The 12,752-nt window shown below is 39.3% G+C and overlaps 3 protein-coding genes across 3 annotated transcripts; 2 read left to right on the forward strand and 1 right to left on the reverse strand.

Moving 5' to 3' along the window:
• The first annotated feature begins 606 nt into the window (after window positions 1-606).
• On the forward strand, window positions 607-1,881 carry LOC130738111 (heavy metal-associated isoprenylated plant protein 39-like). The gene is made up of 3 exons (XM_057590017.1): window positions 607-763; window positions 1,158-1,233; window positions 1,384-1,881. Exons 1-3 carry the CDS (start codon window positions 758-760, stop codon window positions 1,683-1,685), a joined length of 384 nt encoding a protein of 127 aa, XP_057446000.1. The 5' UTR covers window positions 607-757; the 3' UTR covers window positions 1,686-1,881.
• Window positions 1,882-3,964: 2,083 nt separating this feature from the next.
• On the reverse strand, window positions 3,965-6,284 carry LOC130736504 (uncharacterized). Its single transcript, XM_057588330.1, has 3 exons — window positions 4,828-6,284; window positions 4,329-4,725; window positions 3,965-4,228 (listed from the first exon to the last, which is right to left on the reverse strand). Exons 1-3 carry the CDS (start codon window positions 6,282-6,284, stop codon window positions 3,965-3,967), a joined length of 2,118 nt encoding a protein of 705 aa, XP_057444313.1.
• Window positions 6,285-10,746: 4,462 nt separating this feature from the next.
• On the forward strand, window positions 10,747-11,956 carry LOC130738112 (heavy metal-associated isoprenylated plant protein 39-like). Its single transcript, XM_057590018.1, has 3 exons — window positions 10,747-10,916; window positions 11,255-11,330; window positions 11,485-11,956. Exons 1-3 carry the CDS (start codon window positions 10,911-10,913, stop codon window positions 11,784-11,786), a joined length of 384 nt encoding a protein of 127 aa, XP_057446001.1. The 5' UTR covers window positions 10,747-10,910; the 3' UTR covers window positions 11,787-11,956.
• The last annotated feature ends 796 nt before the right edge of the window (window positions 11,957-12,752 follow it).

Consider the following 12,752-nt stretch of genomic DNA (forward strand, 5'->3'; position numbering starts at 1 on the left):
CCCTTATTTTTCATAGCTTCGCAACTCTCGGTAACAATTTTTCATCTCATTTAAGTATGTTTTTCACAATTTTAAAAATGTTTTTCACAAACTATTTAGGATTAAATATATATGAAGTTTTTGACAAATTTTGCAAGTTGCGCGATACTCATTGTGATTTTGCTTGGTTGAATGCTCATTTTTGCGAGATCATCGATTCGCCGTGCAACACATGGGGTAAAAACGCTAGTACAAAATTCAAATGAAAATGAGCTTGTAATAATTTGGTCCAAATGAATAGAAGTGTGACACTTGTCAGCTAATTAATGAGGGGGCTGAATGAGAGTTAACCTTGGAATGCAAGTATATAAGTATATAGACAAGATATAGAATAATAGTGGTAAATTGTAAAGAGTCAAAGAAAAGTAGGACAATAATCGATGATGATTCTTCGAACGATCGAGTGATCACTTTCTATGAAGGAACCGGTGTGAACTATCGAGTGCTAGAAATCTAAACAACAACTCAACGGTCAACACCGTTTACGCGTCTGGGAAAACAAATTTTTGAGAGTATTTTATTGCTGCTGAGTTGACGGACCCAACTATAAATCTAGTACAACCGTAACTTCACTTCACCACTTCATTTGTGAACAAAGGAAATCCATTTCCTACTCTTTAATTAGCTCTTCTAGTTCCCTAGCTCATCTTTATCTTCTTTGAAACTTTAACCAACAATTCTTGCATAACGATCAGAAAAATCAGAATCTTCAACAAAAATGATGGTAAGAATTACCCCCTCATGCCAATTTAATCGCTTTTATCTCCTTCATCACCTGATATTCATAGCATGTATGGATCAACTTTCATTTTCTAAAAATTAATTATAGCACCTAGAAGTTACTTAGAGAAACTTCTTCCTCGAATTAATCTTTCCTATAGAATCAATTTTCTTCAGTTTTCTCTCAGTTTTGATCTGTTTACAAGCATAGCTCATGAAGTTTTCCATTTTCTCTTATGAATTTTTTACTACCAATTTGGTAATGTTTAAAGTTTGATATCCACATTCTAGTGTTTGAATTTCAACCTGGGGTTATGCTGGATTGTTTTCTTTACATGGTACAATTAAAGTAAAGTAACTGTTGGGGCCTAAAAGCATTCTTTTTTGTTTTGTTACAGAAACTAGTGTTAAAGGTGGAGTTACATGATGACAAAATCAAGCAAAAAGCTATGAAGTCAGTCTCTGGCATTTCAGGTATTCAATTCAACAATTAATCTCCCTCCTATTTCAGTCTCTCTAGTTTCAACAAACTTGCTAAGCTTAACAAAAACTATGCATATACTTCAAGAAAAAGAAAAAGAATGAACACACACATCATATAATGTATTTGGTTTATCTTTGCAGGGGTTGAGTCTGTTTCTGTTGACATGGGAAGCAAGAAATTGACCTTAACTGGAGATATAGATCCTGTACATGTAGTGAGCAAACTAAGGAAGTGGTGTCATACTGAAATAGTTTCTGTTGGACCTGCAAAAGAGGAGAAAAAGAAGGATGAATCATCTAAGCCAGATCAACCAAAATTGCCTGAGCCAGTCAAGTTCTATGAAGCTTATCCCCTTTATTATCAGACAAGACCATCACAATACACTCAATATCATTATGTTCAAAGTGTTGAAGAGGATAATGTTGGGTGTGTCATCTGCTGAGCTTCGGATTATGCCAGAGAACTGTATAAAAGAAGAAAAATGATATTTTTCTTTTTCTATTTTTAAGGCTTTGTCTCATGGTTTCTGCTTTCTATTCTTATTTTAGAATTGGCGAAATCAAATGATATATGATGAAATAGAATTGGATGTATCATTGTTTACATGTTTAAGGTAAAAAGTTTGAGGGAAGTTTTCATTCTCCTAGTCAAAAGTCTCGATAAAAATATAAGGAAGCATGGCAAGAATTTGAAGTTCATGGATTTATGAAGGAGTGGCTCCTTAAAACCCCCGAACCTCTTTCCCCCTCAAGTCTCAACAACCAACCACTGCCGTTGTTTCTCAAACACTCACACCAACCGAACCACCTGCATCAGTCACCACCCTCAACCTATCAACTTACATACCACTAATATTAGTCACTAAACCAAAGATATCCGACATAAGGTTTCCCTCAAGATATTGCAATTGCCGGATCCGCAAAAAACACAGAGCTTGTTGCCGGATCTGGCTCAGCTGGTCACAGTTGAGAGATTCACCGCCAAATCTACCACTGTCTTCACCATTAAGGTTTCTACTGTCGCTAAAGTTGAGAGCTCCTCGGCTGACCCACCATCGTCCTCAGGCTGCCGTAGGATCTATCACCTTTTGGTTTGCTGATCTCTCCTTTGGTTTAGGTTCTGTTGCTCTCCTCCCTAAATGATAATGCAAGGGGTGAAGCTCTACCGTCATCCTCCGTGCTGGCTGGGCTCTTCCTAGTCTTTCGTGGTTCCATTTGAGGCTCTTTCTGTCATACCATTTTCCTTACCTCTCTGCACACGGTTCTCATACCTAGATCCGCAATGGTAGGTGGTTTCCCTTCTCGTCCAACCTCCTCTGATGGCCATGGGTGTCTTCAAGATGGGGATGAGGAAGATGAAGGTGAGTCGGTAGACGAGGCTGACAGTCTGGTACAAGGCCTGGAGTTTAGATCCATCAGGGGTGTGATGGGTGTTCTAAAGAAGAAGGTGGTAAGACCCTTGCAGAGTTCCCCAACAACATAGAGCTTGGGAAGCTCGGACCCAATCAGGGTTTTTGATCGTCGAAGGTATAGTAGAGGAAGTCAGCTGTGACGCCCGGGGCCGACGAGGGCGGGGAGTGATTGCCGGTGCGGTGAGGCACGGACAAGGAGCGACTCCTGCCAAGCTTCTAGGCGGAGGGGCACATGAATGAACTGATCTCACACCCGAACAAGAGGTATTCCGAGACTGTATAGGGATGGACTATACAGTTGATGAGGGCATAAAAGATTTGATTGGTACTACTCATGACAACAAGTTGCAACTTCTTTTCGGGAGCCCAACTCATAAGAACTCCATGGTTAAGTGTGCTAGCCTTGGAGTAATATTGGGATGGGTGACCTCCTGGGAAGTTTTCTCGGGAAGTGCGCAAGTGAGGACAAAGCGCGCTGAAAAGGCTCGTGTTGTTACAGTGGGGTCAGTCGCCAAGTCAAGATGTTACAAATGGTATCAGAGCCGACCTCTCCCAGTACGGTGTGGTTCGGGGACGAACCAAGCGGAAGCTGGTGGACCTGTGACGCCCGGGGCCGACGAGGGCGGGGAGTGATCGCCGGTGCAGTGAGGCACAGACAAGGAGCGGCTCTTGGCAGTCTTCTAGGCGGATGGGCACATGAATGAACCGATCTCACACCCGAACAAGAGGTATTCCGAGATTGTATAGGGATGGACTATACAGTTGAGGAGGGCATAAGAGATTTGATTGGTACTACTCATAACAACAAGATGCATCTTCTTTTCGGGAGCCCAACTCATAAGAACTCCATGGTTAAGTGTGCTAGCCTTGGAGTAATATTCAAGGTAATCAAACTCGAGAGTTTAGGTAAACTCGTGGAGGGGGGGTAAACTCGACTCGTAAACTCGTAAGAGTTTACCGGATGCAAAAAATACATATAAAAAACACTATTATGGTGATGAACGCACACTAACAACATTAAAAATGAACCAAATCACCAACAATAGTGATAAGAACAAGTTCAAACCATAAATTAAATTACTAACAAGTTTAAGTTCATACATAAAAGCAGTAAATAATCCAAATTAAAGGTTTCACAAGTCATAAACTCATAATAAAACATTAAACAAAAGCCAACAAGTCATGATATCAAATTTCAAATACTTCAACATCTTAAAATCCATCATCATGGCCATCATTCATCACCACCACTATCATGATCATCATCATCAAATTCTGCTCCCGATGAGAGAGGCTCATGAAGTATAGGATCAAAGATCGGGCTCGGGGTCCCCTTCAAGAGTAGGCTCTTTTGTGACTTGATTCTCACCAACAATGTCATTATCCCCAACAAGAGATTGTTCATCAATCTCTTCCACATCTTCAGTTATCCATTCGTCATCAGATTCTATATCATCAAAAGGAAGGACAACTTTTCTTCTAACTTGTCTAGATCTTAACTTGTTGTTGTACATCACATAGACCAAGTCATTCATCCTTTGCTGATGCAAACGATTCCTTCTCTTTGTGTGAACCTAGCAATAAAAATTAATATCCAAAATTAAGGCTCATAATTTCAATTCTAAACAAACAAAGTTGATAACTAAAAAGTAAAAACATAATAAATTTATTTACCATTTCAAATGCACTCCAATTACGCTCACATCCAGAAGAGCTACAAGTCAAGCTAAGAATACGGATAGCAAAGTTCTTCAGTTCTGGGCATCCATCACCATACATGCTCCACCAATCTGCAGGAGCCATAGTCTTCCTACTACTCTTGGCATTAGCATCACCAAACAAAGAATGAGATTTCTGAAACAAAGGAATATGATTATGAATCTTATGTCTCACCAAGGGGTCACTTGTCATCCTATCCACACAAGCAAATAACCCTTGCTTGGTCTCAAGGTCCTTTACATAAGCATCATCATAGTGAAATCGGGGATTGAGGTAATAAGCAGCTGCATGTAATGGCTTACGGAGTTGGTTTTCCCACCTTTCATCAATAATCTTCCACACAGGCTCATAACTACACACCAATAGAAATACAAATATCAAAGAGTAAATATAATTAGGTTTTAGGCATGTTCCAAAAAAACAACACATAAAAAGATAAATTAACAAAGTTTACCTTCTTTGGACAGAATTGAAATTGCTTTTTATCTTCTCCTTGGCCGCATCCATCTCAGCATATAAAAAACCCATGGCGGGCTTCTCATCCGAATCCACCAAGCGAAGGACAGACATAAGAGGAATGGCAGCCTTGAGACATATGGTTATATTATTCCATAGACGACTATCCAAAACCATGCTTTGCACTTTTTTCCCATCTGATGAGGTAGAAACCTTGGTTGCTTTCCATTCTTCTGAGCCAAACATAGTCATCAATGCAACTTTAAGCTCATTTAGGCATCCCAAGGTCAAATATGATGTGGCGAATCGAGTGGCACCCGGCCTAATTAACTCTCTGTCTTTAGTAAAATGTTTCAACAAGGGAATGAGCATTGTTCTAGAGTATATGAATGTGGTTATCTTCCTTCCTTTTTTTATAGTTGATTCATGCACCTTTAGCTTCTTCTCAAAATCCTCCAAGATCAAATCAATGCAATGAGCAGCACACGGAGTCCAATACAAGTTCTTTCTTTTCTCCATAAGCTTTTGCCCAGCAGCTTTGTAATTTGCAGCATTATCTGTGACTACTTGCACTACATTCTCCTCTCCAACATGCTCCACAACATCATCTAGCATCTTGAAAACCTTGTCTGTTGTTTTAGAAATATCAGAAGTGTCCAATGAATATAGAAAAACAGTCCCCATAGGGCTGTTCACCAGAAAATTACAAATGGAACGCCTTTTCATATCAGTCCATCCATCCGACATGATTGTACAACCATTTTTCTTCCAATCCTGCTTAAACTCATCAAGCATGTTATGTGTTTCCTTGACTGCTCGCTTCAAGAGAGGCACTCTAATGTCATGAAAGGAAGGATGCTTATAACCAATCCCATATCTAGCAACCATGTCCAACATCTTCGTAAATTCTGGATTTCTTATAGCATTGAAGGGAATAGCACTTGTGTAGAAAAACTTTGCAACTTGTAGATCAACTTGCTCCTTGTAGTCCTTCTTTACTATTTGATTCATTGTTGCTTGAACCCCACCACCATTTTTTACATTTGTAGTAAACTTTAAAATGCCATTCCCTTTTCTTTGAGAGCTTTCCGTTTGTACATCCTCACCCTCCCCCTCAACATCACCTCCATATTGAGTCAATTTCCTTTTTTTATCTTTTGCAGCTTTAGCATTGTCCACAAAATCCTGCATAACTAGTCTAACATCTTCAGGCACACCGACACAAGGTCCTGAATCTTCGCTTGATCCAGCAAGATGATGCTTAAATCTGAATATTCCTCCACTGACAATTTTTGGGCAATAATTGCATTTAACTTTTCGAGCATTGCCCTCAATATCAACCCCATGTTTCCACCCAATATCAGACCGATTTCCAGGAGCATTTTTCCTCCTATTTCTAGGTCCAGTAGCAGCGCTTGTTTCGTTTGAGGCACTTGAGGGATCAACTTGAGACATTGCTGCAAATAACAACATATAATAAAGAACAAAACAACATGGAGAGCAGAGGATATAACAACAGAACAAGAATGTCTAATTTCTAAACTCCATGGTTCTAATTTCTAAACTAGCGATTACAATTTACAAAATCAACATAGCAACAGCTAAGTGCCAACAGTCAAGTGCCAAGTGCCAACAAAATCAACAGAGAGCAGAGGAGCAGAACATGAACGCAGAAGCAGAAAAGTGGAGGGAGATTAATGGACTCACCTCAGAAGGAACTGGAACGCAGAAGAGCAGAGGAAGGAACTGGAACGCAGAAGAGCAGAGGAAGGAACTGGAAGCAGAACGTGAGGAGGAACTAGAACGCAGGAGAGCAGAGGAAGGAATTGAACGCAGGAGCAGTCATGGAGTCGTTGCAATGTTGAACGCAGAGGAAGGAATTGAACGCAGCAGAGCGGAATTGAACGCAGAGCAGAATTGAACGCGTTTCAATTTCTGAACCCTAGTTTCCCCCCCCTAAAAAACGACGTCATTTTGATAAAAAAAACAGGGAAAAAATGAATTATTCTGAACTCGCTTTACTCGTTACAAACTCGCGATTTTACACGAGTTTAGCGAGTTTATCTCGATTTTACCCGAGTTTACCCGAAAACGATTTTACACTCGATTTAACTCGAATTCACTACCTAAAAACGTAAAATCGTACGATTTTACGAGTTAAATCGCGAGTTTAATAACCTTGGTAATATTGGGATGGGTGACCTCCTGGGAAGTTTTCTCGGGAAGTGCGCAAGTGAGGACAAAGCGCGCTAAAAAGACTCATGTTGTTACAGTGGGGTCAGTCGCCAAGTCAGGATGTTGCATCAACTACCACCAAGTTTGCGGGTTGGGTGCTCAATTTGGGAGGCTTTTGAACGTCTTTGTCCAACGTAGTCAAAAAATGAGGAGCATTTCAAGTTTGGCTTTGTCTGTTTTCTTTCAGGTGGTCATGCTTCTTATGCAATCAAAGCTCTCGATGGGGTGAGATTGGTAGGGGCAACTTTATTAGTGATGAAGGCTAGATTTCTCAAGGACAGGGAAAAGTTGAAGGCGGTTGGAGTGTCCAAGGTCATGGGCTTCAAGGTGGGTAGTTTAGTTCTTAAGTCTTGGCATTGGGTTTAGATCCTCCACGAGTGTGATGGGTGTTCCATAGATGATTAACATGGTTTCTACTTGTCGAGTCTGTACTCTCTTCGTCGATGGTATAGCAGAGGAGGTTGGCTACCAACAAGTTTGCGATTTGTGTGAAAATTTTGAAGGCTTCTAAACGTCTTTGTTCAAATAGTCACAAAATTGGGAGGCGTTTCAGGTTTCGTTTTGGACATTTTCTTTGAGATGATCATGATTCATATGCAATCTAAGCTCTTGATGGTGTGAGATTGGTAAGGAAACTTTATCAGTGACGAGGATAGAAAAACTATATTTCTCCTGTTGATGATGACTTGTTTGTTGTCTTTCTTTGGTTCTGTGATCGGGAGCATAGGATCCGTAATGTAGTTCTGTTTCTTGAGATTGATGTCTTAGGTTTCAAAGAGGGTTTTGTAAAGAGGAACAATGATTAGGAGAGGGATTATCTTTATTTTCCAGAAGTTTACTCAATGTAGATCATAGGACTAAAGTGTGGAGGGTTGACAGTTGTAAGTCTTCCTCCCTTGATTTGTAAGATAATTCTAGGGAAGTTGGCTCTGCGGTTGTGGAAGATGTAGATTTTGGGTCCAAAGGGAGGGCTTTAGTTGTGGCAATGGAGGAGCTAGTTTAAGGTGGTTATGACGTTCTAGCAGTGGAGAGAAGCTTTGCAGTTTTAAGGCTTCTTGCGTCTTCTTTGGTTTTCGAGGGCTTGACATTTCGCCTATAGAGGTTGCTTCTCTTGTTGATGGCTGCACCTTTCAGAGGGGGGAATCGTTCGAGACCCCTTTTCTTCTCTTCCTCGTGGCAGAGGGCGTCCATAAAAGGGAAAGAGAGGTCGAAAGCCCCGCCAGGGGCCCCCGGCCACTAGTGTGGTTTTGATGGAGGTGGATATTCGTCTAGTGCAATCACACCATCAGTTCGTCTTGCATGGTTGGATTCAGCGAGTCCTTCGGGTGGTAGTTATCGAACGCAAATCAAGAAGGTGTGGCTTGTTGGCAAGCTTCTAGGTTGTACGTTTCTGCATCCTTGCACAAGAAACAAAGGAGTGGTGGCCGCCTTGAGTGTCGGGGTCTCTCTTGATTTTTGCTTTGGTTCTGCTTTAAGTCTTCGGCATCGCTTCCTTTAGCTTTTTCCTAAGCTTAGCCCCATCCTTCTTTACTAATATATTTGGATTTAAAAAACAAAATTGAAGTTTATTATTCTTTTATTTCTATCATAAACACATTAAACTTTATAGACATTCGGAAGGGTACCCGAGAAAACCCACTTTCTTCCCAAATTTTCTACTAATATTTTCTTTGGAATCTCATGTGGAATTTTCATGAGGAAAATCTAATATTAAAACTCCTTTGGGGAGGTTGAATGGAAGCTAGAGCGGATGTTATGATCTTTTGGTGTTTGGGCCTTTTACTTTCGATTTCCCTTTGTGTTTGGACTCAATATCTCCTCGCTCAAATTCTCATAGGTGGTCCTTCTTGCTAATAAACTTAAGTAATCATTCATTAAGCTAAATTATCATTCGGGGTTAGCGGCCGACCAAAGACAACACGAACGATGACCCATGTTGTTTCTTTATTATGATTGCTTACATTTTAGCTAAAGTACTTTGTGTGCCAAGATGAAGGTCAAGATGTTGTAACATCGTGTTGTGACATTTGTTCCTGAGAACGTGTTGTGTGTTTGGTTGTTTTGTTCTAGAAGCTTTGGATTAATTTTGTGATAATCAAGTTAGGGTTATTCAAGAAGCTTCTGTAGGCCGTTCAAGGAATATATCAAGTGTAATCAAATCGTGTTCAGAAGATTTGATTTGAAGTTATTTGTGGAAGTTTTTGTTTGTTACTCGAATCTTATGTGTTAAGATTTGTTGCAGTTTTGCTACTGATTTTAGTGGAATAACTTCTTGTTTGTGTATGGACTCTTTGATCTTTCAAGCCCATCGAAGACAAGGCCTGAATGACTGCTATTTATGAAGACCCAAGACCTAGTTGTTAGGTGTGCTTCGAATGAGTGATTAGGGTTTTATTATGAGTTCATACTGGTTGTTCTCTCAACAGCTTTATGTTCTTGTATTAAGCTGAGAGTTGTTGTGTTTGTTGTTTGATCTTGAGATCTCTCTTTACTCTTGTGCAAGAGATCGATCATTGTGGCAGTGATTGTGTGTGAGAAAGTGAGAGGGGCTCTCATACTTAGGTAGAGGATTAAGTAATAACCACATGTAGAGTTAGGTAGAAAAGACAGTAAAAATGGGTTGTTCAGTTAAGACCTTTTGTATATTTATTTCTTTATAATAGTGGATTATCTTTCTCGAGTGAAAACCCTCCAGACATAGGTGATATTGCACCAAACTGGGTTATCAATATCTTGTGTTGATTTTGTTATTTCTATTCATTAGCTTGCATATCTGAACACTGTTATTTGTATTATGTTGTACAAGATGTCTTAGAATACTTGTGGAAGAGAAATCCTTTAGAATACTTGTTGAGGAGAAGTCCTTTAGAATACCTGTCAAGGAGAATTCATTGAGAATATTTGTTCAGGAGTGGTCTTGTAGAATATTTGTGAAGGAGAAGTCCTTGATACTTGGCTGAAATAGTAGAAAATCCTGGTGGATACCAAGGCTTATAGGTAGCCCACTGATTTAGAGTGAATGAGGATAAAGCTTTTGTGTGCTTTTTTATTTACTGTAGTTCTTATTCACTCATCTTATCTGCTGCACAATCATTCTTTCGAAAAGTTTTGATGAAGTAATACTTGTTTTAAAAGGTCGTTTTTAAAAGAGACGATTCAAACCCTCTCTTTCTTGTGTTCCTGCATTATTTCTCAAATTTAATCATTATTTTCCATAAACATTACTTGAATACTCTTCTAAGACTTTCAGAACCCTTTTTGATCTTGAAGCTAACTTAAGTGTCAGGAGTGATTTTTGCGGATACACCCATATTGTTTCCTGCGAAATGCCGAAACCCCGTCATGGATACTAGAACAGCCACGAGAGCATTCAGCCCACATCCACCCTACAAAGACTAGAGGTGGTTCCATTTCTAGAAGAACAATATAGACTATAGAGTAATATATAGTATGGTAACTTTATATCAAGAGACAAACAAAAGGAAGAGAACAATCGATGATGATTCTTCGATTGATCGAGTCTCTTTCTATGAAGGAACAAGTTACGACAGCAGTCAACACCGTTTACGCGTCTGGGAAAACACATGTCAGAGTATTTTATTGCTGCTGCAAAAAGTTAAGAACACCCAACTATATTTTTGCATTATTTTGCTTGACTTGAGTTGACGGACCCAACTATAAATCTAGCACAACCTTAGCTTCAATTCCCCACTTCAATTGTGAACAAGGAAATCCATTTCCTACTCTTTAATTAGCTCTTCTAGTTGCCTAGCTCATCTTTGTCTTCTTTGAAACTTTAACCAACAATTCTTTCATAACTATCAGAAATCAGAATCTTCAACAAAAATGATGGTAAGAATTACCCCCTCATGCCAATTTAATCGCTTTTATCTCCTTCATCTCGCCTCATATTCATAGCATGTTTGGATCAACTTTCATTTTCTCAAAATTAATTATAGCACCTAGAAGTTACTTAGAAAATTGTCTTCAGTTTTCTCTCAGTTTTCCTCTGTTTACACGCATAGCTCATGAAGTTTTCCATTTTCACTATGAATTTTTTTGCTATGAATTTGATACTTTGATGTTTAAAGCAAAAAGCTGGGGTTATGCTGGATTGTTTTCTTTACATGGTACAATTGAAGTGAAGTAACTGTTGGGGCCCTAAAGCACTCTTATTTGTTTTGTTACAGAAACTAGTGTTAAAGGTAGAGTTACATGATGACAAAATCAAGCAAAAAGCTATGAAGTCAGTCTCTGGCATTTCAGGTATTCAATTGAACAATTATCTTCCTCCTATTTCAGTTTCTCTAGTCTCTAGTTTCAACAAACTAGCTAAGCTTGATAAAAACTCTACATTCACTTCTACATAAAAAAAGAATGAACACACACATCGTATAATGTATTTGGTTTATCTTTGCAGGGGTTGAGTCTGTTTCTGTGGACATGGGAAGCAAGAAATTGACCTTAACTGGAGACATTGATCCTGTACATGTAGTGAGCAAACTAAGGAAGTGGTGTCATACTGAAATAGTTTCTGTTGGACCTGCAAAAGAGGAGAAAAAGAAGGAAGAATCATCTAAGCCAGATCAACCAAAATTGCCTGAGCCAGTCAAGTTCTATGAAGCTTATCCCCTTTATTATCAGACAAGACCATCACAATACACTCAATATCATTATGTTCAAAGTGTTGAAGAGGATAATGTTGGGTGTGTCATCTGTTGAGTTTCAGATTATACCAGAGAGCTTTATAAAAGAAGAAAGATTGTTTTTTCCCCCTTTTTTAAATTTAAGGCTTTTTCTCATGGTTTCTGCTTTATTTGTTTTTTTTACAATTGGGGAATTAAATGATATATGATGAAATCATGAAATAGAATTGAATGTATCATTGTTTACGTTGTCTCCTTTGTTAAAAGCCTCGATAAAATAATTTAAGTTTATTATTCTTTTCACACTTTCTTAAACCCATTAAATTTTATGTACCAAAAAAACAAATTAAACTTTATAGACATTCGGAAGGGGCACCCTTGCAACACCCATTTTCTTACAATTTTTTTTCTGGGATCTTCTTGCGAAATTTCATGAGGAAAACGTAATATTATAGACATTCGTTTGTTTTCGATTTTTCTTTGTGTGAATGTGTCTCAACTCAATATCTCATGATTCAAATTCTACTAGGTGGTCTTCTTAGTGATCATTCAATAAGCTCAACTATTGTTCAGAGTTAGTGACCGACCAAAGACAGCGCGAAAGGCGATCCCTTTTTGAGGGATTCTTCAGCTATGTGAAGCACGGTATCGAGAAACGGACTGGGAATTAAGGAAGCCTTGGGGTAAAATCTCGATAAAAGATGTGTGCAGTGACTTGTAATTTCTTGCTTGACTCGGGATAAGGAGTGTGCGGTCCTCAAAATATCTTTGTTGTTGATCTGTGACGGGAGAATTTGGTGGAAAGGTCTCACCGACAAAGGAGGTGCCCCGACACTAGGGATTTGAACCAGGTTAGTATGACCTTGCACAAGGTTCTAGGGTAGGTTCTGCACATCACATGATTGCACCTATGGCTCCTGAGAAGCTCATCTTGGTCTCGTACACATTGAGTTGCCCATGCGGATCAGGTCCCTGGTTTATGGTTCCACCAAGGGTGCTTTTCGGAAGTTATTCTCTAGTTTGAGCATTGCAAGGTCTAGGG

The sequence above is a fragment of the Lotus japonicus genome, chromosome 2 (assembly GCF_012489685.1).
Source record: "Lotus japonicus ecotype B-129 chromosome 2, LjGifu_v1.2".
Taxonomy (NCBI): Eukaryota; Viridiplantae; Streptophyta; class Magnoliopsida; order Fabales; family Fabaceae; genus Lotus; species Lotus japonicus.